At 40.4% G+C, this 14,829-nt stretch overlaps 1 protein-coding gene across 1 annotated transcript in view; it reads right to left on the bottom strand.

Annotated features, from left to right (window-relative positions):
- Nucleotides 1-14,829, bottom strand: part of MYO10 (myosin X) — a 210,736-nt gene that overhangs the window by 118,274 nt on the left and 77,633 nt on the right. The window contains exon 3 of the mRNA XM_057496186.1: nt 3,315-3,473. Coding sequence (XP_057352169.1) covers nt 3,315-3,473 — 159 coding nt within the window. The remainder of the gene's footprint in view (nt 1-3,314; nt 3,474-14,829) is intronic.

Below are 14,829 nucleotides of genomic sequence, written 5' to 3'. Positions count from 1 at the left end.
AGCTACCAGGTGTCTGGCAATGTCCCTGGCTCAAGAAAGACAAAATAGCTAAGATCTTGAAAAACTGAGCAAGGAAACTGCTATGTAAATAAACAGCTGCAGAGCAGTGTTAGGTAGTACTGAAAACATAGGTACAGTACATAGCAGCCTGCACACCTGTGCAGTGGGTATTCCATGGGAAGGAGTTCACGGCTCACCTTTGAGTTTTGAGATGGGAACAGAGGAGTAAATGAACATTTTGCCAGCACACGCACGACAATACACAACTTTTATATAAGCATTTATGAACATTACCTTTTCTGAAGAACATATGGAAAACACTGTAATCTAAAGACTAAGCTCAAGACATTAGCAAGTTCAGTCACTCAAGAGGACTAGACCACAACTGAATTTCTCTAGACAGCACTGTTTGCTTGAACACATTTGGCGAACATTAGGTCAACATGGCAAAAGTGACTTGTTAGCAATGTAAAAAAAGGCAAATAAACATTTAAAAAAAACAGTAAAATTAAGCATTAAGCCCACAATATTTAATTCTCCCTTTTTCTCAGGTCTCCTCTACCATGTAAGGGTAGATAAATTGGAGGAACCTGAATACTAAGCATGCCTTGAATTTTAGTTAGCACCTACTAGCCATTATAAAGGCTGATATTATTATTCATCATAATCACAAACGTATTGGCAAAATTAACTCCTAAAGAATAAAATTTATTAAAACATCAGATGTTTTCACAATATTAAGAAATGATTATTATAGAAGTGATTTTTGAATACTACTTTTATAATATATAATCACGTTTCATAAAAGTGGAGAGAAAAACATGCACACTGCTTTTGATGGACAAGTCTCCACTCAAAATAGCATTCCTACATACAAGATGGGTTTCCTTGAATCCAAACAGACCCTCTGGATGGGCTCCAGAGCCAGCAAAAAATCCTTAAAAAGAAAAATCAAGTACCAAAAAACTGGCAGAATAACTGAATTCAGCAAAGTTATAGGGTACAAAATTAATACACAGAAATCTGTTGCATTCCTGTATACTAACAATGAATTAGCAGAAAGAGAAATCAGGAAAACAATTCTATTTACAATTCCATCAAAAAGAATAAAATACCTAGGAATAAACCTAACCAAGGAAGTGAAAGACCTACACCCTGAAAACTACAAGACATTCATGAGAGAGGTTAAAGACACTAATAAAGGGAAATAGATTCTGTGCTCATGGATTGGAAAAATTAATACTGTCAAAATGGCCATCCTGCCTAAAGCAATCTACAGATTCAATGCAATCCCTATCAAAATACCAACAGCATTCTTCAACAAACCAGAACAAATAGTTTTAAAATTCATATGGAACCACAAGAGACTCTGAATATCCAAAGCAATCCTGAGAAGAATAAAGCTAGGGGGACTATTCTCCCTGACTTCAAGCTCTACTACAAAGACACAGTAATCCAAACAATTTGGTACTGGCATAAGAACAGACCCATAGATTAATGGAACAGAATAGAGCACCCAGCTACAAACCCACACATATGTGGTCAATTAATATATGATAAAGGAGACATGAATATACAATGGGGAAATGACAGCCTCTTCAACAACTGGTATTGGCAAAACTGGACAGCTACACATAAGAGAATGAAACTGGATTAATAATAAATTAACTCCATACACAAAAGTAAACTCAAAATGGATCAAATACCTGAATGTAAGTCATGAAACCATAAAACTCTTAGAAGAAAACAGGCAAAAATCTCTTATATATAAACATGAGCAACTTTTTCCTGAACGCATCTCCTCGGGCAAGGGAAACAAACAAAAATGAACAAATGGAACTACCTCAAACTAAAAAGCTTCTGTACAGTAAAGGACACCATCAGTAGAACAAAAAAGGCATCCTACACTACAGGAGTATATACTCATAAAAGACTTATCTAATAAGGGGTTAACATCCAAAATATATAAAGAACTCACATGCCTCAACACTCAAAAAAACAAATAACCCTATTAAAAAATGGGTGGAGGATATGAAGACACTTCTCCAAAGAAGAAATTCAGATGGCCAATAGGCACATGAAAAGATGCTCCACATCGCTAATTATCAGGGAAATGCAAATTAAAACCACAATGAGATATCACTTCACACCAGTTAGGATGGCCAACATTCAAAAAGACTAGGAACAACAAATGCTAGTGAGGATGTGGAGAAAGGGGAACCCTCCTACACTGCTGGTGGGAATGTACATTAGTTCAATGATTGTGGAAAGCAATATGGAGGTTCCTCAAAAAACTAACAATAGAAATACCATTTGACCCAGGAATTCCAGACCCAGGAATTCCACTCCCAGGAATTTACCCAAAGAAAACAAACAGATTCAAAAAGACATATGCACCCCTATGTTTATCGCAGCACTATTTACAATAGCCAAGACATGGAGGCAACCTAAGTATCCATCAGTAGATGAATGGATAAAGAAGAGATGGTACATATGCACAATGGAATATTATTCAGCCATAAAAAGAAACAAATCCTACCATTTACGACAACATGAATGGAGCTAGAGTGTATTATGCTCCATGAAATAAGCCAGGCGGAGAAAGACTGCTCATTTGTGGAGTGCAAAAACAAAGCAAAACCGAAGGAACAAAACAGCAGTGGATTCTGACTCCAAGAAGGGACTAGAGTTACCAAAGGGAAGGGATTTAAGAGGATTGGTGGGAGGGAGAAGGGGGTTAAGGAGCACTAAAATTCACAATCACAATATAGGTAGGTCACTGGAAGGCAGTACAGCACGAAGACGACAAGTAATGTCTATAGCATCTTACTACACTGATGGACAGTGACTTAATATGAGGGTGAGGACTTAATATGAGTGAATGTTGTTCATGTGAAACTTTCATAGCATTGTGTATCAATGATACTTTAATTAAAAAAAAAAAGAATGCACCCTAAAAATAGAGAAAAATCAAGATAGAAAAGCTTGAGCTCAGATATGCTTGTCGGCCAATCTGCATTTTGTTTCCAGCCCTTAACTGAGGAAATCTAAGTGACTGAGTCACTCTAAGTGACTTCCTCACATAACACAACACTTACAAATAGAATGCATTCCAAAGAGGTCAAATTACCTTTCAACATAAGTAATCTAGGCAATGAACATGAGAACATGATTTATTGAACCACATTTCTAATTTGACAAAACACCTGAAAATACAGTTTCACTTCAAGTAGCTAGAGGTTCTCAAAAGGCAGGAAATACTCTCAAACATTCAAACCTGAGGAATTTTTTAAGGGAATTAAAGTGACACTTACATATATTTGATTCCTTTTATATCTCAGGTGTAAGTTATGCATGATGGAACCCCCGTGGAGCTCTGTCAAGGTGGCCATGTCATCCACACCCTCTTCGTTCATGGGGTGCATAGCTGTCACCTTCTGATGCGTAATTGTGCTCTGCTTGTAAGTGAATACCTGAAGGGGAGAATGAATTCAATTTAGTTTTTGGCAATGGTTTCCACAGATGTTTCCCCAACTTACAATTTTGGTACCAATCCAGCAACAAGATCCTGAATTGACCAATGAAAAATTTACTGCAGAGAACTTCATTTTTTGGTGCCACCTATATATTTTTGAGTAATCAGTGATTTTGACAATTGTTACTAGATGTTCCTGAAAGACATTAGTTCACATAATAACCATCCTCCAGGAATCACAGAAATTACAAATTTACAGTTCACTTCTCTGCATATTTCTCCAGTTGGTATAAATTAGTAACAGTTAAGGAAATGGCTAACCCAGCTGGTTTCACTACCTCATGTTTTACATGGACCTATGCAACATATTTCAAAGCTTCATAACAAACTCGTCAGCTTAAGTATTACATGACTTCAACATATAGTCTATATATTTGTTCAGAGATTGGAACATGTCTTCACAGGCCATTTGAAAAATATGCTTGGACCCTATCCCCGCGTAACTGGGATATACAGCACTAAAGTCATCTTCAGGCAAACAAATCCCTCTCAGATTTAAAATAAAATCAGTTTGCTTCACAGCCTATCTTTCATAAAATTCCAAACACTGTGACAAGTACTATATACACATTACAGCACATACATGGGTCAGGTGATATTGCAAGACTGATTATTGAATTTGCATGCTTCTAAAACCTACTCAGTGCTGTTTCATCATAACTGATTTGGTATAGGATTGACCACATCAAGTCAAGCTCCACCTACTGAATAAAGTTTGACCAGCTTTACATACAAACTCATGTACAAAAAAACAACCATTCGACTATGGCATCTACTCTGTATTTATTCATTTAATACTTTTAATATATTTATCCTTAAAATACTAAGATGTGAGACTTACATAACATGAATAATGTACAGTCTTCATATACATACACGTGTCCATATACACACACAGAACTTTCTGGAATAGTCTTTGCAGAACTTTTTGAATAGGGAGTTCTATTTTTAAATATCGACCAGTTGCCTACATGGCAACAAATGGTATGTTATTGCAAAAGAGAATGACACACCAAGAAAAGCCAAAGTACCAATCCAATGGTTTTCATAAGCCGAAAAATGGGATGTTTTATTTTTCAGAAGATTAAAATTAAAACTTTAGCAGGGGCATTGCCACATGAACCATAAGAGTTGGTCAAAACCAGTCCTGAGACACTGCTCGAGGCCACGGCAGAAGACACTCAGCCCTCTCTTCTGAGGAGCAGCCACTCTCCCCAGCTGCTTCCTGGGCTCAGCCAGCCACCAGATGAGTCTATCCAGGGGCACCACCTCACTGCGGGGTGTCCAGCCCTGCCACGTTAAGCACCCCACAGGGCAGAACAGGCCTGGGGCCCGCTGAGGGAGTGCACGGGTGGGGTGTGTCACAGCCAGGATAATAATGTAGTAAAGAAAAATGCACAGGAACACTCAAGAGTGTAGAACCACTTAAAACACTGACCTTTCATTTGAACTTACAAACACCACGGGAGGAAGTTCAAGAAACAGATTGAGGCTAAGCACAGAAGTTTTGTTCGGGCAACCTGGAAAATACCAGAAGTGAGCAGCTGAAACTCTGCCCCTACTCAGCTTGCCACATGCCCATGATGCCCACCAAGGCAGACTTCCAGAAACACTACAACTGGGCAGGGTTCTTGGGCCTTCCATCCAAAGTGACCTGTGAGGGTGGGCTCAGAGCTGATCCTGTGTGGCTTGGGGAACTGGCCCTCTGAGGGGGACAAAGAGGGGCCCTGTGTCACCCCTCTGCTTCCAGCACACACTGGGAGGGTCTCTCCTCACTCTGCTTGCTCCCAACTACTGCCAACACGACAGGCAGGCTCCTACTCAATTTCCCCAGGAAAATTTTCTTGTAGGAAAAAAATGACAATCGAATCCTGCAGACTCACCATCAGGAAGTCCTTCCAACATGAAAACAACTTCTATGAATTGTCTGAGTATACTGAGGATTCCAGAATTTAATAGAAGTAATTTAGAATGCTCAAATTATTGTATTTATATTGATTCTTTTTGGAAATAATCATATATACCATACAACACTTATACACTACAAACATATATATTTAATAATACTTATTTGGAAACATTTGTCTTTTTTAATGCCCTGAGCAGCAAGAGAATGCATGAGCCCAAGTACACAGCTGAAAGCTGGGCATGTGGTCACTGAAGAAATGGCTGTAAAGTGTAAACAGAGCTCTCTCCACCTTCATACATTTGACTTGCTCATGTTTCTGGGAGTACACTGTATATAAAACATGGGCACGTGCCCATGACCTCAAGGTAACAGAATCATGATCGAAGATAATAGGTACATAAACAAGAGGCTATCAACAGAAAAATGAAACATCGTGCTGAGATAGAGCAGAGGACTGGTAGTTTCTCAAAACAATGACTATTTCAAAGAAAAGTGGGACAGTATAGTATTTATGAAGACAGGCAAGGATAGCCACCCACTCTGAGATGGGTAAATATTTGTGAAGATTTCATAAGGGTGCCTGGCACATTGAAGGTGCTAAATCAATGTCTGAAAAATTAAGAAAATCCATTCATTCAAGTTTGGGAATATAACTTAAATTCCAATAAGGATAAAGAAAAAGAAAAATACACAAGTAAAGACCTAGTATCACAGATGGTGATGAATGTCTAAAAAGACATAAATGAAGGAAAGGACATAAGTGTCAAGAGGGGAACTTTCTAGCAGGTATCCAAGGACAGCCTCACTAACATCAAAGGAGAAACCCTAAGGGACTGAACCAGCCCCCATGTTCAGTGTGTTCACGCATACTGGTTATTTAACCAGTATGCGTGAACACACATACTTTAGAAAGATTTCAAAGGAATAACAAAACCCAAAATCTTATTCAAAAGTTTTAAGTAGAGCCCCTTGAACTATCAAAAGCCACTTCTACGTGCCACAATTAGCGTGGTATTAGTTGCACAAGCAACTAATTCCCAAGCAGCAGAAAATTCTAGCTTGAACAGAATTGTTTTTATAGGAATTTTTCAGGAACTAACAGCCAAAGTAACAAAATGTATTCCTAAAAACCCAACTCAAACTGAGTTACTTCAATGGAGCATATACTAGGAGAAAGGTGGTAAGGTTAAGAAATAGAGCAAAATACAGGAGATTAATAGACAGGAACTTAACTTAGAGAAAATGGGGCCTCAGAACAAATAGCTCCTGTTATAGAAACACAAGCCACTGGTCACAAGATGGACTGGATTAAGCATGGGAGCAGAACAAAGGGAACCGATCAACACTATTGGAAAAACAACTCAGAGAAGGTTTGTGGAATGCTAGGTCCAAGTGTATGAAAAATAAAAAGGCAGGGAGTCAGTTAGGTAAAAAACCGAGCCATTATCAATCGCCTTTTATTTTTAACCTTAGGGTAGTATCATCTGTGTTGCAAGGAATCCCCCACACCATGCTAATGCCATAGTTTCAAGTACAGAGTTGTATATACAGATTTCTCTTAGTAAATGTCAACAGGAACCCTCAGTCATATAATCTAACTTTTCCAATTGAAGAGAAAGAAAAAGGGAACAAAAATTCTGTCACATCCTGTCCTGACAGACCGATGGTCAGAGGGGAATCTCAGTCTGGGCAACTTCATCTCATGCTAGCCTGGGATTTCCTCTGGAGTCGTTCTCCTTTCTGCCCCCTCCCCGCCGCCCCACCCATCCACCCAGGGGACACTTGGCACTGTTTGCAAACATTTTTGGTTGTCACACTGGAGGAGATGGGAAACGTGCTACTGGTATCAAGTCAGTGATGGCCAGAGTTCTGCTGAACATTAGGGAATTACACAGCCCAAAGGTCAGGAGTGCCACCGTTGAGACACCCGATCTAGAAATGCCTTGACACACCAACCAAGCAGATGTCTAGGTAGATACAAGAAGGGATGAGGGAGCCAAAGTCTACAAGCAAAGCCTTTCATAAAACATAAAAAGAAACAAAGAAAACGTAACAAAGAAATAAAAACATTGAGTGGAGGTAAATCTCAAGTCAGCATGGCACTATGACATAATTTGGCTTTGGATTCTTCCTTCTGCGCCCGTTACAGGTGACTGATGGTGATGAGGGCAATGGTGTGGTTTCTAGGCACTGCGGTTTGCTGTTATTTTTGTTATGTATTTTCTAACTGTACTGTATATGGTCAGATAATATGGTCCATAGTATTTCTACTTTTGTCCCACTTGTCAGGGCCACTCACATCCTGCTGTCTGCTCCTTGAGTTCTCAGCACAAATGCTACGCCCCCAGGAGGCACCAGTGGTCTTGCCTGGAGACCACTTATTCTGTGAGTCTGTGAGAATAAGGGAGACCCTGCCACAATCCCCCTTATTCTGTCATGGGTGCTGTCTTCATAGCTCTTTATGACAGTGTGTAATCATTTATCTAATCTGTTTTATTTAAAATAAAAGACACCTCACCCCCACCCTGGGACCCCTGGGCACCTTTCAACTCTTGACCACAAACTACAGCATGAAATATTTTACACTGCAAACTACTGTACACATAAAACACGTATCACAGTGTTCAATGCATCCCAGTATTTTCCACTCTGTTTCTTTTAAATGCTGGCTGTGACCCTCTAAACTGATTTCATACTTCACTATTACGGTTTGCAAACCAGTTTGAAAACTCCACAAAGGCAAGCAGCATCCCGGTCTTATTCCCCAGTGCCCACCCAGCCTTGCCCACTAAACAGACTCAATAAATGGTCGTGGCCTTCCAAATGGGTATAGTATACAATAAGGAGAGGCGGACCTGGTAGGACTCATTTCTCCTAGATCTAAGTTTCTTTATGGCTCAGGGACAATGAGCCACATACTTAACTTCCCTGGCCCATGATTCTCCCCATCTATGAAATAAGAATGATGACAGTGATACCCAACTCATTGAATTACTGTGAAAACTAAAACAATGTGGTAAGTCACAGCTATTGGCACCAATACGAACCAAAAAGGTATCTGTCCCTATGAAAGGATACAGCTCAAGGAACAATGCATAACAGGCTGTAAGGAAATAATCGAGAGTCTTGGCACAGATGGAGGAGCCCGGACTCTTTAGATAGAGCCTGAACTCCAGCTGTGCGAAAGATGGGATTGAGCAAAAGGGAGGGTTACACATTTAATTCTACATTTTTTTACAACGATCTTGACCTCTATGCTGATAAAAACTATTTAACAACAAACTTTCTTCTTCTATGTTAATCCCCTTGCACAGATCTGATTGGCCTTGTGTAGATTTTCCCTGGAATTCTACACTGTTTTTGAGGGGGCCTTTTAATTTACGTTCCTTTTTTCTTTCATTTATTCATTCGTTAACTCCTGATTTAAAGTGCGATCAGATCAAGCACAAAAGTTACGACTTCTGCCTCCTGACATGTAGCTAAAATAATCAATCATATAAACCAAAATGAGCATCCTCATGTTAAGCTTCAGTGCCTTCAGGGGCTGCACTCTTAGGAGAACCCTAAGGAGGAAGCATCTGCTTAATGAAAATCTGCTTTTGACTGTTGTTTTCGCTACTGCCTCAGGAGACCACAGAAAATAGTTGGGGCACAACAACGTAAAGCCCACCAGAAAGTTTCACTGGAATATAATCAGAAGCAGAATTACGCATGCCAATTCTCCTAGCACACAGGGAAAAACTGGCAGCCGTGCTTTGCTTTCAGCTCAAATTTATTGTAGGCTTATTAGCATCTTAATTACACGGCACAGGGGGATAGAAGCATTTTTATATAAATACTGTTACTTGAACCTCCCTTGGGTGAGTTTCTTGGATGACTATGAAATACAGATAAAACAAAGATTGATGTTTTCTTTTTCAAAGACTCAAACTAGTTTGTGAAATTAAGTCATTTGATTTTCATCAGGTTTTCAGTACACAGTGTAGCACAATGCATGGCATTTTGGGGGAAAAAAAAGAGGAAGAGGCCTGGGCAGAGGGAACTGGTCCTAGAGTGCTGGCTGCATGTATCAGGCACATAGATTATAGTACTTTGTTTGACCCTCAGCAAGAGAAGAAACACTGTTGCTTTATTCTCTGATTCCTTGTGAATTCACAAAGAATCAGAGAAGTTAGGAAGCCTGCCCAACAGCACACAGCACAGCTAGCATTCAGTTCCTTGGGATTGTGGAAAAGCATGCCCGTTAGAGTCAGACCTTAGAAGGACATGAGCACAATAAGAGCCTTTTGAATTCCAGCTCTACCACATACTCTCTGGGAGTCTCTGGGTGCCCTCAATGGAGTAAAGGGGAAAGAGCTGACATTTTTGGATGCTAGGCAAAGGGCAAGGAGGGGGACAGAACACACTATCGTGCACTGCCTCTCCAGCCTGTTGGGTTCAATTTCTCATTCATTCATTCATTCTATGTTTCATTTATTCTCTCTGGATCCCCAAGTCATTCGTCCCAGGCTGTGAACTGGACCTGGGAATACAACCATGAGTTAAACGGCCCCTCCTTCAAAAAGCTTATGGACCACTGACGGATCAGATAAATAAGGAGGCAACCTCCCGAGGGGCATGGTGGGCTGTAACAGGAAATACCTGGGTACAGTGAGGACCAGCCACGTGTAACAGACCACAGCCAGGGAAGAGCAGGCGCAAAGTTGGGGCCTCGCCGAGCAGCTGGATTGTGGAGTGTGGCTGTGGCAGGACATGGGGGCCCCAGCCCCCCAGTGGCATCTGCCCTCTGCCTAAAGGGATGAAGGAGGGGTAGATTCTTTACTTACTCATTACCACAGAAAGCTCGAAAACCAAATGTGACAGAGACTGTTTTTCTAAAGATACAAGGAAGACTCTCACTACAAAATGCAATCCAATGAGATCAACTCTCTAACCCCACAGGTAAGCAATGCCCAAATCACTCCCAGTAGTGATTGCTATACATACTGTTGTCCCCAAAACAGAGTGTTTCTCCCCACTCTCGTGTGCTCAGTATCACACCACCAAATGCATCAGCGATGATACACACAACCCACCAAGGGCAGGCGGCTCTGGCAGGTCAGTTCCTGGGCGGGAAACCTCAACCCCAGGGCACAAATCTTCCTGATGACACTGCGGTCTGCAGGCTGACCGACAGGACTGAGTTGGAGAAGTCTACAACACCCGGGCAGCTCGTCAGTGGACAGCCCGGTTATCCGCCCAAGGAGAGACAGAGCTGTGCCACCACCAACAGTGCCAAACACTACTAACTCACTTGCCCAGGTAACCACCCCCTAACCAGGAGGACCCAGAGGGGACACTGGCCCTGACTGGTGGTGAGCTTTAGGGGAAAAAGTTAACTACTCTAGTAAGTTGGGTAGGAATGGGCTAGTATGCACATGCACACATGCACACCCCCACCCCCACACAAGAACATTATAGAGTACTTGCAAAGTAAGGAAAAGCTGATCTCAAACTGGAATTTATACCCAACATGAGGAATTGTGATTTTATAGAAGAACTGCGTACAGATTTCTTTTAAATGCTAAACTATATTACTTCTTTAATTCACAAAAATTTTTTAAGAAAATGTGCACAAAGAAAATCATAATTGTCACCACAGCTGTGCTAGGATGTGCATAAAGCTTTCCTGCTGCTTACACCAACATGAGGGCCAAGCCTACCAAGATTCATGCCTGTCGAGCCAGTCTTTTTCCATGTTGAAGAATTTAGTGTTAAGTAAAAGATCACTATATACAAATGTTTTTTTCATTTTAGCACTACTAAAATAAATGAATGATACAATTATACTATGCACATAGTATCCTAGGTTTAATTTTTTAAATGCATGCACACCCACACACATGAACACACACCAGCAACTGTACTCTTGGGCAAGGTAAATGAAAACTAATGTTTGCACAATAACTTACACACATTTTTGGCAGCTCCACCTGTCATAGGCAAAAGCTGAAAAAGTCTGTCCCAGAAAGTTATACAGTGTATGATTCCATTTATATAATATTCTTGAAATGACAAACTTATAGAGAATTGAGGACAGACTGCTGGTTGCCAGAGGTTAAGTGTGGAGTGGGAGCAGGAGAGCAATAGATTTGGCCACAAAAAGGCAAAATAAAGGAAAGGTCCTGTTTCTCACCTCTATGTGCATCTATACCCTGATTACGATGGTGTGGTAGAGCTTTGCAAGTTGTTACTGAGGGAAACCAGGTAAATGGGACAGGGGATCTCTCTGTAATGCTTACAAATGCATGTAGATCTATAATGATCTTAAAACAAAATGTTCTCTGTGTAACTAAAAAAAATGTTTAAATACATGCAAAAAGACTGGAAGAAAAGATAACAGAACTCTGATAATGGGTTTCAAGCTTTTTTTTTTTTAAGTGTTGTTTATACACACTCTTATGTTGGTTTCAAATATACAATACAGTGGTTCCACAGTTACCCATATTATTGAATCCTCACCCCCTACGGTGTAGTTACTCTCTATTAACATAGTAAGATGTAGCTTGTAGGTATTCTTAATTTTGCTTGTTATACTTTTGCATGCCTCTCCCTACTTCCTAAAAATTTTTAACATTTCTGGGCTGCTCTTCTAAGGTCTGAAATCACACAATGAGCACCTTGTATTTGTCATCTAAATCTTAACTCCAAAGAGTCTGAGTTGTAAATCAACATTTTTCAATTACTGGCTGCCTTGAAACTGCCTTAAACTGAACATGATGGTAATCCCTTGGCTGCTACTAAGTGAAATGAAAAATGCCTATCTGAGCCAAATATGCACACATCTTAAAGTTTTAAAACAGAATAAAATAAATTTTATGAACCCTCACTTTAAGCAATACTTTTTGCATGTCATTCATTTTCCAAGTGTTAAGAATTAAGAGATACCAAGCCAAATATTCACTAATTCAGCGAACAGAAATAGAATCAGAATGATTCCAGATAGCAGACTGAAACCAAGTCATTTTTGGCTATTACTTTGGTAAAACATCTACAAAGGGGGCAAAAGGTCAGCTTGGCTTGAACTTGTACAAGAACAAGGAGAAAACACATCACCCAAGGGATAATAGGGAAGATTATCAACAAAGCACAATAGCTTGGAATGCAGAATAATGAGCTCCCACCCCTTCCCTGGATGCCAACCCCACCCACTGCCAAAGAAGTCTCTAGAGATGACCACAAAACGCTACCAGATTTACTGGAAGGATTACAAGAGGCAGAAGGGCCAGGAAAAAAAAAACTGTAGAAAAAAAAATACATAGGTCACTATGTAAAGATGGCAAAGATCCCTTTTAAAAAGCGTTAAAAAGAAAAATTAATATAATGTACTGAGATAGTTTTCCTGGTATATGGACAAAGGAATGAAATAAGGGGGATTATTCTGCCTGTAAGGATGTGGACACCTGACACTGTGGGCTGGACTCCCCACTCCCATGGTAACGCTTATACCTACTTTCAATGCTCTCACTCTTCATCCACTAAGGCCACTCCAAATGCATCCACTTTCCAGCAGCAAGGGTCACAGAGAAGGCCTGAACCACACAGTGACCCCACGCAGGCATGATAGGGACACACAGGCACTGATAAAGAATAAGATGATGAAAATGCACCAGGAGCAGCCCCCATCCTGTGGGCATCTGGAAGCTGAGAAAACTTGCAATAAACTCAGAGCTAACAATTCCCTCTGAGACCTTAAGATCTGCATTAGAGATGAATGGATAAATCCCTATCTTATGACAACACAGTTGACCCTTGAACACCGCACGTTTGAATTGCACGGGCCCACTTATAAGTGGGTTTTTCCCAATAACTATAGTAGAATACTGTAAATGTATTTTATTTTCCTTATGATCTTAACATTTTCTCTAGCTTATTTTATTCTAAGAATATGGTATATAATTGTAACTGGGGGGTGGGGGTGGGGGCGGAGAAATCCCAGGGCAAAATACCTTTGAAACCAAAACCAGTCAGAGAGAAAAAGTTAAGAAACCCATGTGTTTCTTACAAGCAAGTCATCCCATTTCTCTTGACCAGGCTGCAGAAGAGAGAGCACCACCCATCCTCTCTCTTCCAGACAAACCCTCACACACCCTTGTAATTACTTCTTTGATATGTAAATGTACTAAATCTCTCCACCCCTTGGAAACATCTACTGATATGCAGATGCACTAAAGCCAGGTGAGAGATTCTGGAAATAATGCAATTTTACCCACAATAATACATACAGCATTCAAAATGTGTTAATTGACTTTGTTATCGGTGAGGCTTCTGGTCAATAGTAGGCTATTTTTAGTAGTCAAGTTCTTGGGGAGTCAAAAGTTATACACAGATTTTCAACTGCACAGGAAGGGCAGTGCCCCTCACTCCTGCATTGTTCAATGGTTAACTGTACATATATCTTTAAAATTTGTAAAATTCTCTGCTCTCTCAATCTCTTGATAGCTGTATATGCTCCTTGGAGCATGTGAATCAATACATGGCTGGACGAAATATAACATGGTGCAGCTGCTTTGGAAAACAGTCTAGTAGGTCCCCCAAAACATTGAACACAAAATTCACATTTGTCCCAGCAATTCCATTCTTAGGTAACACGCAAGAGAAATGAAACCTGTGACTATGCAACAAGTTGTATGTTACTTTTCACGGTGACATTATTCCAATTAGCCAAAAAGTGGAAACAATGTCCATCAACAGATGAATGGATAGTCATGTGGTATATCTATACAATGGAATATTATTCAACAATAATAAAGGAATGAAGTACTGACACATGCTACAACATGAACCTTGAAAGCATTATGCCACATGAAAGAGGTCAGACACAAAAGGCCACACATCATATGATTTCATTTATACCAAATGTCCAGAATAAGCAAATCCAGAAACAAATAGTAGAACAATGGTTGCCAGTGGTGGGGCAATGGGAAGGAGAAAATGGCGAGTGACTGCTAAAGGGTCTGAGGTTTCCTTTTGGTTTATAAAAATGTCTCTAAAATTGATTGTGGTAATGGTTGTACAACTCTGAATATCAAAAACCCACCAATCAGTACACTTTAAATGGGTGAATTCTGTGGGGTATGAATTATCTCAATAAAGCTGTTGTTTAAAAAAAAAAAAAATACTTGAGGTAGGCCCTTGGTCCAGAACGTGACACACACAGACATTCCACACCAACTGGCATGTGAGCCCACCTCAAATATGGACACGCTCCAGTTGGAGCCCCTCACAGTCATCCTGCTGACGGGCCTCTGCGGAAAAGGCAGGAACCAATGGGCTCTGAGGAAACCAAGGGCAGAGATTCGGTCAAGTCAGCACTCCCTGAGCGAGGAATGTCAGCCTGAGCGTG

The sequence above is a fragment of the Manis pentadactyla genome, chromosome 2 (assembly GCF_030020395.1).
Source record: "Manis pentadactyla isolate mManPen7 chromosome 2, mManPen7.hap1, whole genome shotgun sequence".
Taxonomy (NCBI): Eukaryota; Metazoa; Chordata; class Mammalia; order Pholidota; family Manidae; genus Manis; species Manis pentadactyla.
The sequence above is the reverse complement of the archived record's forward strand: the minus strand, read 5'-3'. Positions and strand labels throughout refer to the sequence as shown.